The sequence below is a fragment of the Tachyglossus aculeatus genome, chromosome X3 (assembly GCF_015852505.1).
Source record: "Tachyglossus aculeatus isolate mTacAcu1 chromosome X3, mTacAcu1.pri, whole genome shotgun sequence".
Classification (NCBI taxonomy): Eukaryota; Metazoa; Chordata; class Mammalia; order Monotremata; family Tachyglossidae; genus Tachyglossus; species Tachyglossus aculeatus.
In genome coordinates, this window is record NC_052099.1 from 31,984,753 (window position 1) to 31,998,996 (window position 14,244).

Genomic DNA, 14,244 nt, shown 5'->3' on the forward strand with positions numbered 1-14,244 from the left:
GGCTTGCCCAAGGTCACACAGCACACATGTGGTGGAGCCGGGATTAGAACCCATGACCAAAGCACTGTTCCAAGCACTAGGGAGAGTATAAGATAAGAAATATAAGATAAAAATAAATGGAGACATTCCCTGCCCACAATGAGAAATGATTGCTTGGAGTTTAGCCGTCCATTCAATGGTCTTCACTCCTCAGGTAGCCAGTGAATAATGCTGTGGCTCTTCTTTCTGAATGGTCTGTACAAAAGACCAGAGAAGCAGCGTGGCTCAGTGGAAAGAGCACGGGCTTTGGAGTCAGAGGTCGTGGGTTCGAATCCTGGCTCCACCACGTCTGCTGTGTGACCTTGGGCAAGTCACTTAACTTCTCTGAGCCTGTTACCTCATCTGTAAAATGGGGATTAAGACGGTGAGCCCCACGTGGGACAACCTGATCACTTTGTATCCCCCCAAGCGCTTAGAACAGTGCTTTGCACATAGTAAGCGCTTAACAAATGCCAACATTATTATTATTATTATTGCAAAAGACCTCCTAACCCTCCCTTCCTTCCGTACCACATCCCTTCTCCAAATCATTGCTATTTCTAGATGGATGACTTGGAGGATTGCAAAACTCTTGCCTCTTGCTGACTGAGGCTGACCTGAATTTGATGCATTGATTCCTCCGATTAAAGCAATTACGTTTAAACTACTTCCAACTTCCTCTGGCAGAGGATGGAGTTTGGTTTTTTTCTTTTTCCACCAGATAACTAGAGCGGTTTCATGACCCATTGTGCGCTGTTGTTTTCAGTAAACATGGGTAGATGAAATGAGGGGAGGATCAGGTAGCTTTTTAGATTTCCTCTTCCACTCCCCATTTTACCTTCTGGTTGGATTTGTTGATGTTTCCTCCATGGAAAGATCATATTTGGCGACTGCCTTCATTTCGTATCAGATGCCGTTGTTGGGATCTTCTAGACCGTGAGCCCATTGTCGGGTAGGGACCGTCTCTATATGTTGCTGACTTGTACTTCCCAAGCTCTTAGTACAGTGCGTCGCACACAGTAAGTGCTCAATAAATACGATTGAATGAATGAGTGAATGGGAAGGATAGTTTATATCCTTAGCTTTCCAATGAGGATTGCCTAAATTCCATCCGTTCACTCCCACTTCAAGTTAATCGTTTCTGCATTTTACTCAACCATACCCACATGCTGGCAGCAACCTGCATTAGTATCTCTCTTAGAGTCAGGGATATTTGAGTGCTCTCAATGTGTTTTTTTTTAAAAAAAGTTGCCGAAAGCCTACGGTTCACTCCCTAATTTGGTAAAGAACAGCCTGGTTGTTCAGAAAAATGCAGTTGGAGATCTTTAATTCCAAACTCTATCTGTACAGAGGAGAATGTGGATTGGGGCAAGGTGCCCTGGTTTTTAGTTTAGTGATTTATTTTTTCCTTAAATGGTATTTGTTAAGCACTTATTATGTGCCAGGCACTGTACTAAGCACTGGGGTTAGATACAAGCTACTCAAGTTAGGCACAGTCCATGTCCCACATGGGCCTCATAGTCTTAATTCCCATCAGATGAGGTAACTGAGGCACAAAAGTGAAGTGACCTGCCCAAGGTCACCCAGCAGACAAGTGGCAGACCCAGGATTAGAACCCAGGTCCTCCCGACTCCCTTAACCATTTGAAACAACTCTTAAATAACTCTTGGGAAGCAGATTGGTTTAATGGAAAGAGCCCAAGCCCTTGCTTGGGAGTCAGGGAAGTGACTGATTCCCAGTCCTGTGCTCCTTTCCATTAGGTTATGCTGCTTCTTTATGTTGCTTAACTCTCATTTAATTGTGTGTTCGAGTCCCTTATCTTGAGCATCTCCCTAGCCTAAATTCTCTTCAGAGCGCCAAAAAGACTGTCCGTTTTCTAAGAGTATAAAAATGCACGTGATTTTTTTTCCCAATTCTTAAATATCATTCGGAGTGGTTAAATTGTCAGGGATTTCTAAAACATTCCCAAATGTGGTAATTTTATTATTATTATTATTATTGGAGGGGAGCTGGCCTAAAATGAAGTGCTCAGTTTTAAAAGTAACATTAATTCCAAAGATCAGAGGAGAATAAGAATAGTCTCTGACCCATTATGGGACACTGATTCTAGAGAGGAAATTGACTCTTTTTTGTGTATGGTATTTGTTAAGCGCTTCCCATGTGCCTGGCACTGTTCTAGGAACTGGGGTAGATGCAAGGAAATCAGGCTCTAAACAGTACATGTCTGCCATGGGACTCACAGTCTTAATCCCCATTTTACAGGTGAGAGAATAGAGGCACAGAGAAGTGAAGTGATTTGCCCAAGGTCACACAGTAGACTGCTAAATAAGCTAAGGATAGATCTGGGCATATTTGATAGGCCTCCAGGATGGGGTATCACTCTACCACAGAGAGAGTAATGACTTAGTTTTTGTTAAGGTAAGATTCTCTGTGCCTCAGTTACCTCATCTGTAAAATGGGGATTAAAACTATGAGCCCCACGTAGGACAACCTGATTACCTTGCATCTCCCCCAGTGCTTAGAACAGTGCTCGGCACATAGTAAGCACTTAACAAATGCCATTATTATTATTATTTAAGTAAAGCAGTGGAATTCTTAGACTGATAGCTCACATTGCCAGAGCTTCATTATCTCAGCACTACAGAAATTGGATAATCACTGGTTCCTAAAGTAGAAAAAAGTCTCTAAAAATGAGTATTTTTGATATCTCCCTCGGAAAATTTGAGTTCTATTTCATGCCGAGAAGCATCATCGCCTAGTGGTTAGGGCACAAGCCTGGGAGCCAAAAGGACCTGGGTTCTAATCCCGGCTCCGCAACTCGTCTGCTGTGTGACCTTGGGCAAGTCACTTCACTGCTCTGTGCCTCAGTTACTTCATCTGTAAAACGGAGATTGAGACTGTGAGCCCCAGGTGGGACGGGGACCGTGTCGACCTGATTCGCTTGTATCTATCCCATCACTTAAATATGCTGCCTGGCACATAGTAAGCACTTCACAAATATCACAATTATCGTTATTGTTATTATCTGGGGAACATGGTGTTTTCCAATTTGACAAGTGTTTGTTTTTCTCTAGGTATCATGGCAGGCTCCAACCGATCTGGTGACCTCAGAGATGCTCAGAAGTCCATTCCTACCGGAACAATTTTGGCGATCGCCACTACGTCTTTTATCTGTATCCTTCACGTTTCAGACCTACTTTCAGCAGGTATAGTTTAGGGTCTCGGTTGGTTTCAGTAAGTCAATCAATTCATAATTATTGGCATTTACTTAGTACAGTGCTTCACACATAGTAAGCGCTTAACAAATGCCATCATTATTATTATTACAGGATTCTGCACAAAGTTCTTGGGTAAGTACAGTATGGTAGAGTAGATAGTCACATCCTCTGCCTACAGTGAGTTTACTATCTAGAGGGGGAGACAGACATCAGTATAGTGGGCTCGGGACTGTCTCTATGTGTTGCCGACTTGTACTTCCCAAGCGCTTAGTACAGTGCTCTGCACACAGTAAGCGCTCAATAAATACGATTGATTGATTGATAGATAAGGAAATTCCAGGTATTTACCTGAGTACAATGGGGCTGATAGTGGGGTGAATAAGAGGGTAAATCCAAGTGCAAGGGTGATGTGGAAGGGAGTGGGAGAAGAGGCAATGAGGGTTTAGTCTGTTAAAGCTAATCATGTGTGAAATCTTAGTCTAAAACTAAGCAAGGCTCCACCACAGAAGTTATATGGATCATGTATACTTGGGACTTCCTTCTATTAGGAGACCTTGGAAGGTTGTGGTGGGGACGTTAGTAGTAATCAATCAATCAGTCACGTTTATTGAGTGCCGAGCACCGTACTAAGGGCTCGGGAGGGTGCAGTATAACAGACTTGGTAATAATAATAATAATGATAGCACTTGTTAAGCACTTACTATATGCAAAATACTGTTCTAAGCACTTGGGAGGGTGCAATATAACAGGCTTGGTAATAATAATGATAATAATGATAGTATTTAAGTGCCTACTATGAGGTTATCCCATGTGGGGCTCATAGTCTTAATCCCCATTTTACAGATGAGGGAACTGAGGCTCAGAGAAGTTAAGTGACTTGCCCAAGGTCACAAAGCAGACATGTGGTGGATTCGAACCCATGACCTCTGACTCCAAAGCCTGTGCTCTTTCCACTGAGTTATACTGCTTCTCTTCTTGGTGGACAAGTTCCCTGCACAGAGCCTTGAAGTTGTATCATTAGCTGGAAAGGTGTCCGAAGAACATGTCAGTCATATTTACTGAGTGATTACTGTGTGCAGAACACTGTACTGAGTGCTTGGGAGAGTACAACAGAACAATAAGCAGACACATTCCCTGCCCACAGCAAGCTTATAGTCTAGAGGGGAAGACAGACATTAATAGAAATAAATTACAGATCTGTACAGCGCTGTGGAGCTGGGAAGGGGGATGAATAAAGGAAGCAAGTCAGGGTGAAGCAGAAAGGTTTGGGAGAAGCAAAAAGGAGAGCTTTTCAGGAAGCCTCTTGGGGGACATGTGCCCTCAATGAGGCTTTGAAGGCAAGATGGGAAGTTAGAACATCACCAGCAGGTCTCAAAACACCCAAGGATGAAAATAAGATATTTCTCTGGGCAAGCTTTACAAAGCCGGAATTGTCCCAACAAAACTGAGCCATGTGGACACCAAAATTTTGTGGTCATTTTTGGAATGGGCACCGAGGATTGGGGAGTCACTGGGAGAGATTCAGGGGAGAGGGACTCGTCTTTTTGCTCAGCCTCCTCTGCTGAGCCATCTGTGTGCAGGAGGATGTGGGCATGGGGATAATGGGCCTGGCATGTTTACCTTGAAAACCCAATTCAGGGAAACCAAACTAGCCCTTTGGCCTATACCATGATGCTAATTTGCTTGGAAAATGGTGGTCACCACACCCACCTAACAGGAACTTCTCACCCCAAGGCTGCTTGTTGGGTCTGTACTTTTTGGAAGCCTCTGTTTTTTATTCCCTTAATTGTCCCAAACAGATCTGTCCTGCATTGTGCTCTTTGGGGCCTGTATAGAGGGCGTGATCTTGAGAGATAAGTACGTCTATTCTTGTCTTAAATTTCAGAATTTCATCAGGTTTTCAGTCCCTCAGGAGCCGGGCATGTCAGAATCAAGGCTTGTTCAAGTTGCGTTTAGGTGGATCGAAATCCTGTAGGGTATAACTGCTCTTTAATGTTTGAGCTCAAAGTCAGAAACTGTGGAAAAATGAAGTAAGCAAAGGTACATTACCGTGCCCATTAGACAAAAGTAAGTTTTAATAATAATGATGATGATGGAATTTGTTAAGCGCTTACTATGGGCCAAACTCTGTTCTAAGCATTGGGGTAGATGCAAGATTGTCAGGGTATATGCAGTTTTAGGAGTGTATGTGTTTGTGTGACTTATGTGGGTAGAGGGTGGTGGTTCACTTGATTTTGAAAATATATAGCCTCATCCTCTTTCTCTTTTCCTCCCTGCCACATGCACTGTGGTGGGGGTTGGAGGTAAAATGTCAAATGTGAAATACAACCTGTAGCGGGAAGGCTATTATTTCTTTGCCAAGAAAGGCTTCATTTGTGGTCACTATTGCCAACAGAAATCCTGGTGAGAGTAATGAGCTCTCCCCCCAAAACAATTCCTTCTCCCTTGTTTATATAAAGGGAAAGTCTGTGGGGTGGGAAACTTAACTTTTGAATTAATGGTCGCTCATACTCATGAAGTGCTCATGACTCATTTCATCCTGTTTTTGCTGTAAGGAGCCTCTTTGCCCCACAGTTTCTAACTTGGAACAAGTTGTCTTAGTTGCCATTTTAAGTGGAGAGGGTTTGGAAATTCCAAGTGGCTCTAACTTGTTAAAAACACTAGTTACACGGCTGGTTCTGGTAGTGTATTATTCAGCGCTTGGCTTAGTAAGTGCCTAACAATTGCCATTATTATCATCATCATTATTCAGGCACCATGAAGGAAAAATAAATAAGTACTAAAAATTATAGCCCGAAAAGATCAGCTCCTCTAAGGACTGATTCATGTAAGTTTTAACTCCTTTTCTGTTAGCTGACGGAGAGCTGTCCATGTAATTTAGTTGAAAGGCTTCTAGAGCAATAAGGAGAAAGTCTCAGTTTAACAGATGAGGGCAAGGGAGAGGTGCATAAGTGTGTGTGTTTTTTTGTTGGTGATCTTCTTTGTCAAAACCAACTGGCAAGAGCCTCCTCTTTACATTTAATGATGGTAGTATTTGTTAAGCGCCTACTTTGTGCTAGGCACTGTACTAGGCGCTGGAGTGGAGACAAGCAAATCGCGTTGGACAGAGTCCCTGTCCCTTGTGGGGCCCACAGTCCTAATCCCCATCAGTGCTTAGAACAGTGCTTGACACATAGTAAGTGCTTAACAAATACCATTATTATCATTATTATTATTATTTTACAAATGAGGTAACTGAGGCCTGGAGAAGTGAAATGACTTGCCCAAGGCCACACAGCAGACATGTGGCAGAGCCAGAATTAGATAATAATAATACTAATAGTAATGCCATTTTTAAAGCACCTACTCTGTGCCAGGACTGTACTAAGCGCTGGGGTGAATACAAGCAAATCAAGTTGGACACAGTCATGAGTCCCATGTGGGGCACACAATCTCAATCCCCATTTTCCAGATGAGGTAACCGAGGCCCAGAGAAGTGAAGTGACTTGCACAAGGTCCCAGACAAGTGGCGGAGTCAGGATTAGAAAGCAGATCCTTCTGACTCCCAAGCTGGTACTCTCTCCACGAGGCCATGCCGCTTCTCTACATTTCCATCTGTGTCTTTACGTTGGTGTCTTTCTCCCCGTATCTACGATCTATCTCTCTTTTCCCTTCTCCTCTTCCAACCCGGGCCCAATCCCCTCCAGGTTTGGAGAGGCCCTGGAAGGCAATCTGGTGATCGGCATGCTGGCCTGGCCTTCTCCCTGGGTCATCGTCATCGGCTCCTTCTTCTCCACGTGTGGGGCCGGCCTCCAGAGTCTGACAGGAGCTCCACGGCTGCTCCAGGCTATCGCTAGAGATGGGATTGTCCCCTTCCTTCAGGTGAGCCTTGCTTTGGTGGTTCAGTGGCCTTCACATTCCTTTCCTGTTCCCTCAACTCTGAGAGAGCCCAGCTCTCTAGGTTCTAGACTGTAAGCTCATTGTGGGCAGGGAATGAGTCTGTTTATTATTCTTTTATCCTCTTCCAAGCGTTTAGTACAGGGCTGCACATACAGTAAGTGCTCAATAAATATGATCGACTGACAATCTTAACCTGCCTCCCCTCCCTTACCTTATGATGATGATGGTAATTAGGAGCTTACTATATGTCCTAAGCCCCGGCGTAGAAACAACCTAATCAGGTTGGACGCAGTCTCTGTCCCTCATTCATTCATTCAGTCATAATTATTGAGTGCTTACTGTGTGCAAAGCACTTGAGAAAGTACAATACAGCATTAAAGAGTGACAGTCCCTGCCCACAACAAGCTGGGGCACATTAATGCCCATTTTACAGATGAGGGAATGGAGGCCCAGAGGAGTCAAGTGACCTCCCAAGGTCACACAGCAGACAAATGGCAGTGCTGAGATTAGAACTCGGGCCTGTGCTTTCTCCACTAGGCCATGCTGCTTCTGGCATATAATAAGAGCCTTCAGACTTCATCCCCCAAAAGTGGCAGAGCCACAGAGCGTAGGGTAGAGTGGGAGGGGGCACTGAGCTTGGGTGAGAAGGGGGTGGTCAGGGTGAGGAGAGAGAGGCCTTTTGTGCCAACCTTGGGTTGAGGACCTTTGAATAGAGCCGGAAGAGATGGTGGAGCAACCACACTGTGATTGATAATGCGGCCAGGATGTGGAGAAACGTAGCCAAGCCCAGAAGCTAGGATGAAACAAAGCCGAGGTTTAGACTGTTCAGCAACTCTGCCTGTCTCCGCTGAAACCGTAAAGAAGGAGCCCAATTCCAGCGCCACCTCCTACCTGACTTCCGCTGGGCCTGTGACTATTTATTACAGTGCTCTGCACACAGTAAATGCTCAATAAATACGATTGAATGAATGACTTTGAGGATGAAGCCTCTGTGGTTTGTGCTTGCCCGTGAACGCATCTGGGAGTGTGTTTGTGCGGAAGAGCCTGTGGTGGGAAGATACACGGGACGAAGGACAGGAGACAGAGGAGAGGAGCGAGAAATAGGATGAGAAAGATTTGAGGAGGGAAGGAAGTGGGAATACCGGAATGATCCGTCTTCCGGTGGAGTGTCTGTTTTACTGTGTCAGTCAATTTTATTGAGCACTACTGTGTACAGAGCACTGTACTAAGAACTTGGGAGAGTAACTATAACAGACACATTCCCTGCCCACAACGAGCTTACCGTCTAGAGGGGGAGACAGACATTAATGTAAATGAATAAGTGACAGATATTCATTCATTCAGTCGCATTTATTGAGCGTTTACTGTGTGCAGAGCACTGTTACTAAGCGCTTGGAAAGTAAAGTTGGCAACGTATAGAGACGGTCCCTACCCAACAACAGGCTCACAGTCTAGATATGGACATAAGTGCTGTGGGGCTGGGAGGGCGGATGAATAAAGGGAGCAAGTCAGGGTGATGTAGAAGGGAGTTGAAGAAAAGGAGAAGAGGCCTTTCCTGCCGTCTCTCCCACCACTTGTTTCTCACCCTTTACTCCGGCGGCATTTTTGTTCCTTACTGCTCAGAGAGGAGTTGCACTGGCCCTCTGAGCAGAGGTATTTGCCTCCGGCTGTTGGGTTTGTGGTGAGGGGTGGGAGGCTGTTGCAACTTGTGTTGTAACCCTTCCCAAGCGCTTAGTACAGTGCTCTGCACACAGTAAGCGCTCAATAAATACGATTGAATGAATGAATGAATGAACCTGGTCCTTAGAGGAAGGGGTCCCCCGTGGTGGGTTGCTGCCACCAACTGGAGAAGCTACCAAATGGATTCAGTGAAACCTGAAGAAGGTTCACGTGGGCAGACCCCAGGGTAATAATAATAAGAATTATTATTATTAATAGTAAGTACGGTATTTGTGAAGCGCTTTCTATGTGCCAGGCGCTGTTCAATCAGAAGGTCATGGGTTCTAATCCCAGCTCCGCCGCATGTCTGCAGTGTGACTGTGGGCAAGTCACTTAATGTCTCTGGGCCTCAATTCCCATTTCTGTAAAATGGGGATTGAGACTATGAGCAAGTCTGATTTGCTTGTACCCACCCAGTGCTTAGTACAGTGCCTGGCACATAGTAAGCCCTTAGTAAATATCATAATTCTTATTATTATTCTAAGTGCTGGGCTAGATACAAGATATTCAGTTTGAACACAGTCCCTGTCTCCACGTGGGGCTCAAGGTCTTAATCCCCATTTTACAGATGAGGGAACTGAGGCCCAGAGAAGTGAAACGACTTGCCCAAGGTCACACAGAAGACAAGTGGGGAGCCGGGATTAGAACCCATGACCTTTTGACTCCCACTAGGACATGCTGCTTCCTCTTACACGCTCGTCACTTAGGGTGACTGCTCGTCCTAGGGTCAGCAGAGAATCAGAGGAGGAGAAAGAGCCCAACCCTAACCAATTTAGGCCGACAAGACCTTTGCCAAAAATCTGGATGTTGGGACTCCATCCCAAGCTTTAATAATAATAATAATAATAGTGATGGAATTTGTTAAATGCTTACAGTGTGCCAGGCACTGTTCAAAGCCCTGGGGTAGAGATAAAGTAATCAGGCTGGACGCGGTCCGCGTCTCACATGGGGCTCAGAGACTTGATCTCCATTTTGCAGATGAGGAAAGCGAGGCCCAGAGAAGTGAAGTGATTAGAACCCTGGTCCTTCTAACTCCCAGCCCCTGGCTCTATCCGCTGAGCCATGCTGTTTCTCCTGCCCCAACCGTCTCTTCTTAGAGGTTGAGAGGGGAAGGGGAGGAAGTGAGGGGGTTGAAGGGTCCCCAGCGTTCTGGGACTTTACTATTACAAGTCCTAGAATTTTGTGAGCCCTAACTCCAGCCTGAATATGGAGCACCGAGAATCTAAAACAGGGCCAGTTCAAGGTAGACCAGCCAACTCATCAGGGACCCTCGTTCCAGTCTGGGACTTGTGGTAATTTTTGAATGCCTGGAACAACCATTCATTCAATCATATTTATCATCATCATCATCAATCGTATTTATTGAGCGCTTACTGTGTGCAGAGCACTGTACTAAGCACTTGGAAAGTACAAGTTGGCAACATATAGAGACAGTCCCTACCCAACAGTGGGCTCACAGTGTAAAAGGGGGAGACAGAGAACAAAACCAAACATACAAAATAAAATAAATAGAATAGATATGTACAAGTAAAATAAATAGAGTAACAAATATGTACAAATATCGAGTGCTTACTGTGTGCAGAGCACTGTACTAAGCGCTTGGGAAGTACAAGTTGGCAACATATAGAGATGTTCCCTGCCCAACAGCGGGCTCACAGTCTAGAATGGGGAGACAGAGAACAAAACAAAACATATTAACAAAATAAAATAAATAGAATAAATATGTACAAATGAAATAACTAAATAATAAATGAACCATGTAGTGCTGTGGTGGCAGTGATGATACACTAGTAGCAGTGGTGTTTATTAAGCGCTTACTGTGGGCAGAGCACTGTACTAAATGCTATATTGAAAGTGAATCCAGACCAGACGAAATGCACGAACTCACTCGCTCCATCCCTTCCCTTGGACGGGACTAGGTGTTTGGCCATGGGAAGGCAAATGGCGAGCCCACCTGGGCCTTACTCCTCACTGCGGGGATCTGCGAGATTGGCATCCTCATCGCCTCCCTGGACAGCGTGGCACCAATTCTGTCCATGTGAGTACACCCGGCAACCTAATTATCGGAATAATGGCAATAGTGATGGTATTTGCTAAGTGCTTACTATGTGCCAGGCACTGTACTATGCACTGAAGTAGATACAACATCATCAGGTCCCAAGTGGGGCTCACTGGCTAAGTAGGAGGGAGAACAGGTATTGAATCCCTATTTGGCAGGAGTGGGAACTGAGCCACGGAGAAGTGAAGTGACTTGTCCAAGTTCTCACATCAGGTAAGTGGCAGAGCCGGGATTAGAACCCAGATCGTCTGACTCCCAAGCCCGTGCCAGGAAGGGTCACGGTGGGCAGTTCAGTATCCAGTCATTAGTTCGGAGAAGCTCCTTCATCTTGGGCTTTGAAACTGAACCTCCAATTCTATGGTCGGGTCATTTCCTTACTGCTAATGGCAAGAAACAAATCCCTTTTTTAACAATGGGATTTAGAATTTAATGACAAAATTGTGTAGCTCTATAATGGGAATGTAGACTGACTCCTCTGGGGTACAGCTGCCTAGGGGTTGTTTTTGAGGGGCTGCTCCCATCAAGGATGAAACAAAACGAAGTTGACTGTAGAACCAACGCTAAGACGAGAAAACACTGGAGTCCATTTCCAAACCGGATTCGGAATCTGATTTCTTGGGGGCTCCTTTGTCCTGGACAAAGAAAGAAATCCACCCTCCTTGAAGCTGGAGGGGAGGGAAAATCCCCCCGTCTTCCTCCCGTGTTTCTCCTCTGGAGCCCCAGCCCACACGCGGCATGGACACACTTTGAGCCCCCCAACTTTTAAATGGGTGTGAGATGTGGGAGGGGTTAGAGAACTGGGCCCGTTTGCTTTCTTGGCTGTCAACACTGTGTACATTCACAGTAATGATTGCAAAGCACTTAATCTGTACCAGTGCAGATACAGATCAGACACAGACCCCCATGAGGCTCACAGTGTTAAGGGGAAGGGAGAGTAGGTATTTACTCTCCATTTTACAGATGAGAAAACTTGGGCGAGTTAAGGATTTACCTAAGGTCACACAGCAGGCGGGATTAGAACCCAGGTCTCTGGACTCCTAGGCTTATGGTCTTTCCACTAGACTACACTGCTTCTGCCTCGTATCGGGTAGATTATTGTCTTGTTAGAGGCCCTCCACTGGTCTCACCCCATCTCTCCCTTCCGATGGATTTTTTTGTGCCCCTACCCGCCTTCTCCATTGCTTTTTTCCCCTCATAGTTTGATCAAGAATTTACCAAATGGTGGCATACTGGCTGAAAGGAAGACTTATTGAGAGCTGTACCAAGCCTATGGGAAAGGACTAAACCAAAGCTAAAGACAGGGTCTTTGGCCAAATTGAATTAAGTTCATGGTGTGACCAGTCTGCTTGTGTTATACTTTCCAGGTTTTTCCTAATGTGCTACATGTTTGTCAATTTGGCTTGTGCTGTTCAGACTCTTTTGAGAACTCCAAACTGGCGCCCTCGCTTCAAGTATTATCACTGGTAAGACCTAACTTTGCTCCGAGCTTTACCTCTGGAAAGTTAAAGCTAATACTGGCTCTCTAAGCCATCCCTTGGTTAAATGTGTGAAGCATATTAAGAATCCCAGTTGTCAGTGTGTAATGAATTCCTTATTGACTGCAGGTTAACTTTTTCATTTTCAGAGCATTTTGGGATCAAAATGACTCAAAATTACACCTTTCTTGTAATCCCTGGATTTTTTTTTATGATATTTTTTAAGCACTCACTATGTGCCAGGCACTGTACTAAGCTCTGGGGTAAATACAAGCTAATTAGGTTGGACACAGTCCACGTCTCACACGGGGCTCATAATTTTAATCCCCACTTTATAGTAACTGAGGTAGAGGGAAGTGGAGTGACTTGCCCAAGGTCACACTGCAGGCAAGTGGCAGAGCTGGGATGAATCCAGCTACTTCTAACTCCTAGGCCTATGCTCTAGCCACTAGGACACACCACTTCCCAACGTGGAAAGTCTGTCTTGCCTTCAGTCACTACTAAAGGAGCGAAAAATCTTTCACTTATATTGACAGAGTGCTTACTGTTCACAGAGAACTCTACCAAGCCCATGGGAGAGTACAATAAAATAGTAATAATAATTGTGGTATTTGTTAAGTGCTTACTATGTGCCAAGCTTTTAACTAAGCACTTTGGAAGACACAAGATAATCATATCAGACATAGTCTCTGCCCCACATGAAGCTCAAAGTCTTAAGGAGGAAAGGGAACAGTTATTTAATCCCCATTTTTACAAATGAAGAAACCAAGGCACAGAGAAATGAAGTGATTTGCCCAAGATCACACAGCAGGCAAGTGATGGAATCAGGATTAGAACCCAGTCCCTTTGACTTCCAGGCCCATTTTCTTTCCACGTGGCCGTGTTGGAGGTAGAAGACATGATTCCTGTCCTCAAGGACTTTACAGTCTAGAAGAGGAGGCAGTCGCTGAAATCATTTTCCAATAGGAAAGGAGAAAGGGAAAATTTGGAAGCATGAGAGTATGATCAGTTAGGAATTTATATTCCTATCACATTTGGATTTATCTTTATCTGGGAAACAAGGGAGATGTTTGAAAGATTATGTCAAGTGGAATTGGTTTTATAAGTCTGAAATGTTTGTGTCTGCGCAGGACATAGAAATAAAAATGAATACGATAGAATTCCTCCACGCTGTTATAGTTGCTGTTATATTAAGGGGATTGAGAAGTTAAGTAAAAAGAAGAGTTTCTCATTTGTGTCTGAAATTCAGACTTAGAATCGAAGATGAAGTTAAAGTATTTGGTAAATAATTAAGTCTTTAGCACTGTTTAGTAATCCTGCTTGGAAATATTTCACCCACGGTCACTACCACCCTGTCATAAAGGGCTTCCTTCACTTTGTCTCCCTTGCCCTGCCATTCTCCTGTGGTAGCATCACTCGAGTGAAACTTCAGTCCTTCCCTGAAAGGATGATGAAGCAAGCAATCCTATTTATTGAGCCCTTACTATGTGCAGAACACTGTACTAAGTGCTCGGGAGAATACACTAGAACAGAGTTGATAAGATGCCTTCCATGCTCATAAGGAGCCTATCGTCTAGAGCGAGAGACAGACTAGAAAGTAAATTGCGGAGATGGATATCTGTGCTGTGGGATGATCAGGAATATTGAACTGAAACGTTTTGTGCAGACTGTCAGCTGTAAACCATTTTCCTTCTAGGACACTGTCATTCCTCGGGATGAGTCTGTGTCTTGCATTGATGTTCATTTGCTCTTGGTATTATGCCTTGTTTGCGATGCTCATAGCAGGCTGCTTCTACAAATACATCGAATACAGAGGGTAAGCTGTAGCTTTATTTAATTCTTGCTATTTGGAAGTCCTCTCTAAGGGAGCTCATCT

The 14,244-nt window shown here is 44.6% G+C and overlaps 1 protein-coding gene across 6 annotated transcripts in view; it reads left to right on the forward strand.

Moving 5' to 3' along the window:
- SLC12A7 (solute carrier family 12 member 7) overlaps window positions 1-14,244 on the forward strand; it is a 171,929-nt gene that overhangs the window by 128,430 nt on the left and 29,255 nt on the right. For all 6 annotated transcript variants that reach the window (XM_038770213.1, XM_038770207.1, XM_038770208.1 and 3 more), the window contains 6 exons: window positions 3,093-3,191; window positions 5,036-5,093; window positions 6,923-7,097; window positions 10,754-10,872; window positions 12,258-12,356; window positions 14,065-14,184. In XM_038770213.1, coding sequence (XP_038626141.1) covers window positions 3,093-3,191; window positions 5,036-5,093; window positions 6,923-7,097; window positions 10,754-10,872; window positions 12,258-12,356; window positions 14,065-14,184 — 670 coding nt within the window. The remainder of the gene's footprint in view (window positions 1-3,092; window positions 3,192-5,035; window positions 5,094-6,922; window positions 7,098-10,753; window positions 10,873-12,257; window positions 12,357-14,064; window positions 14,185-14,244) is intronic.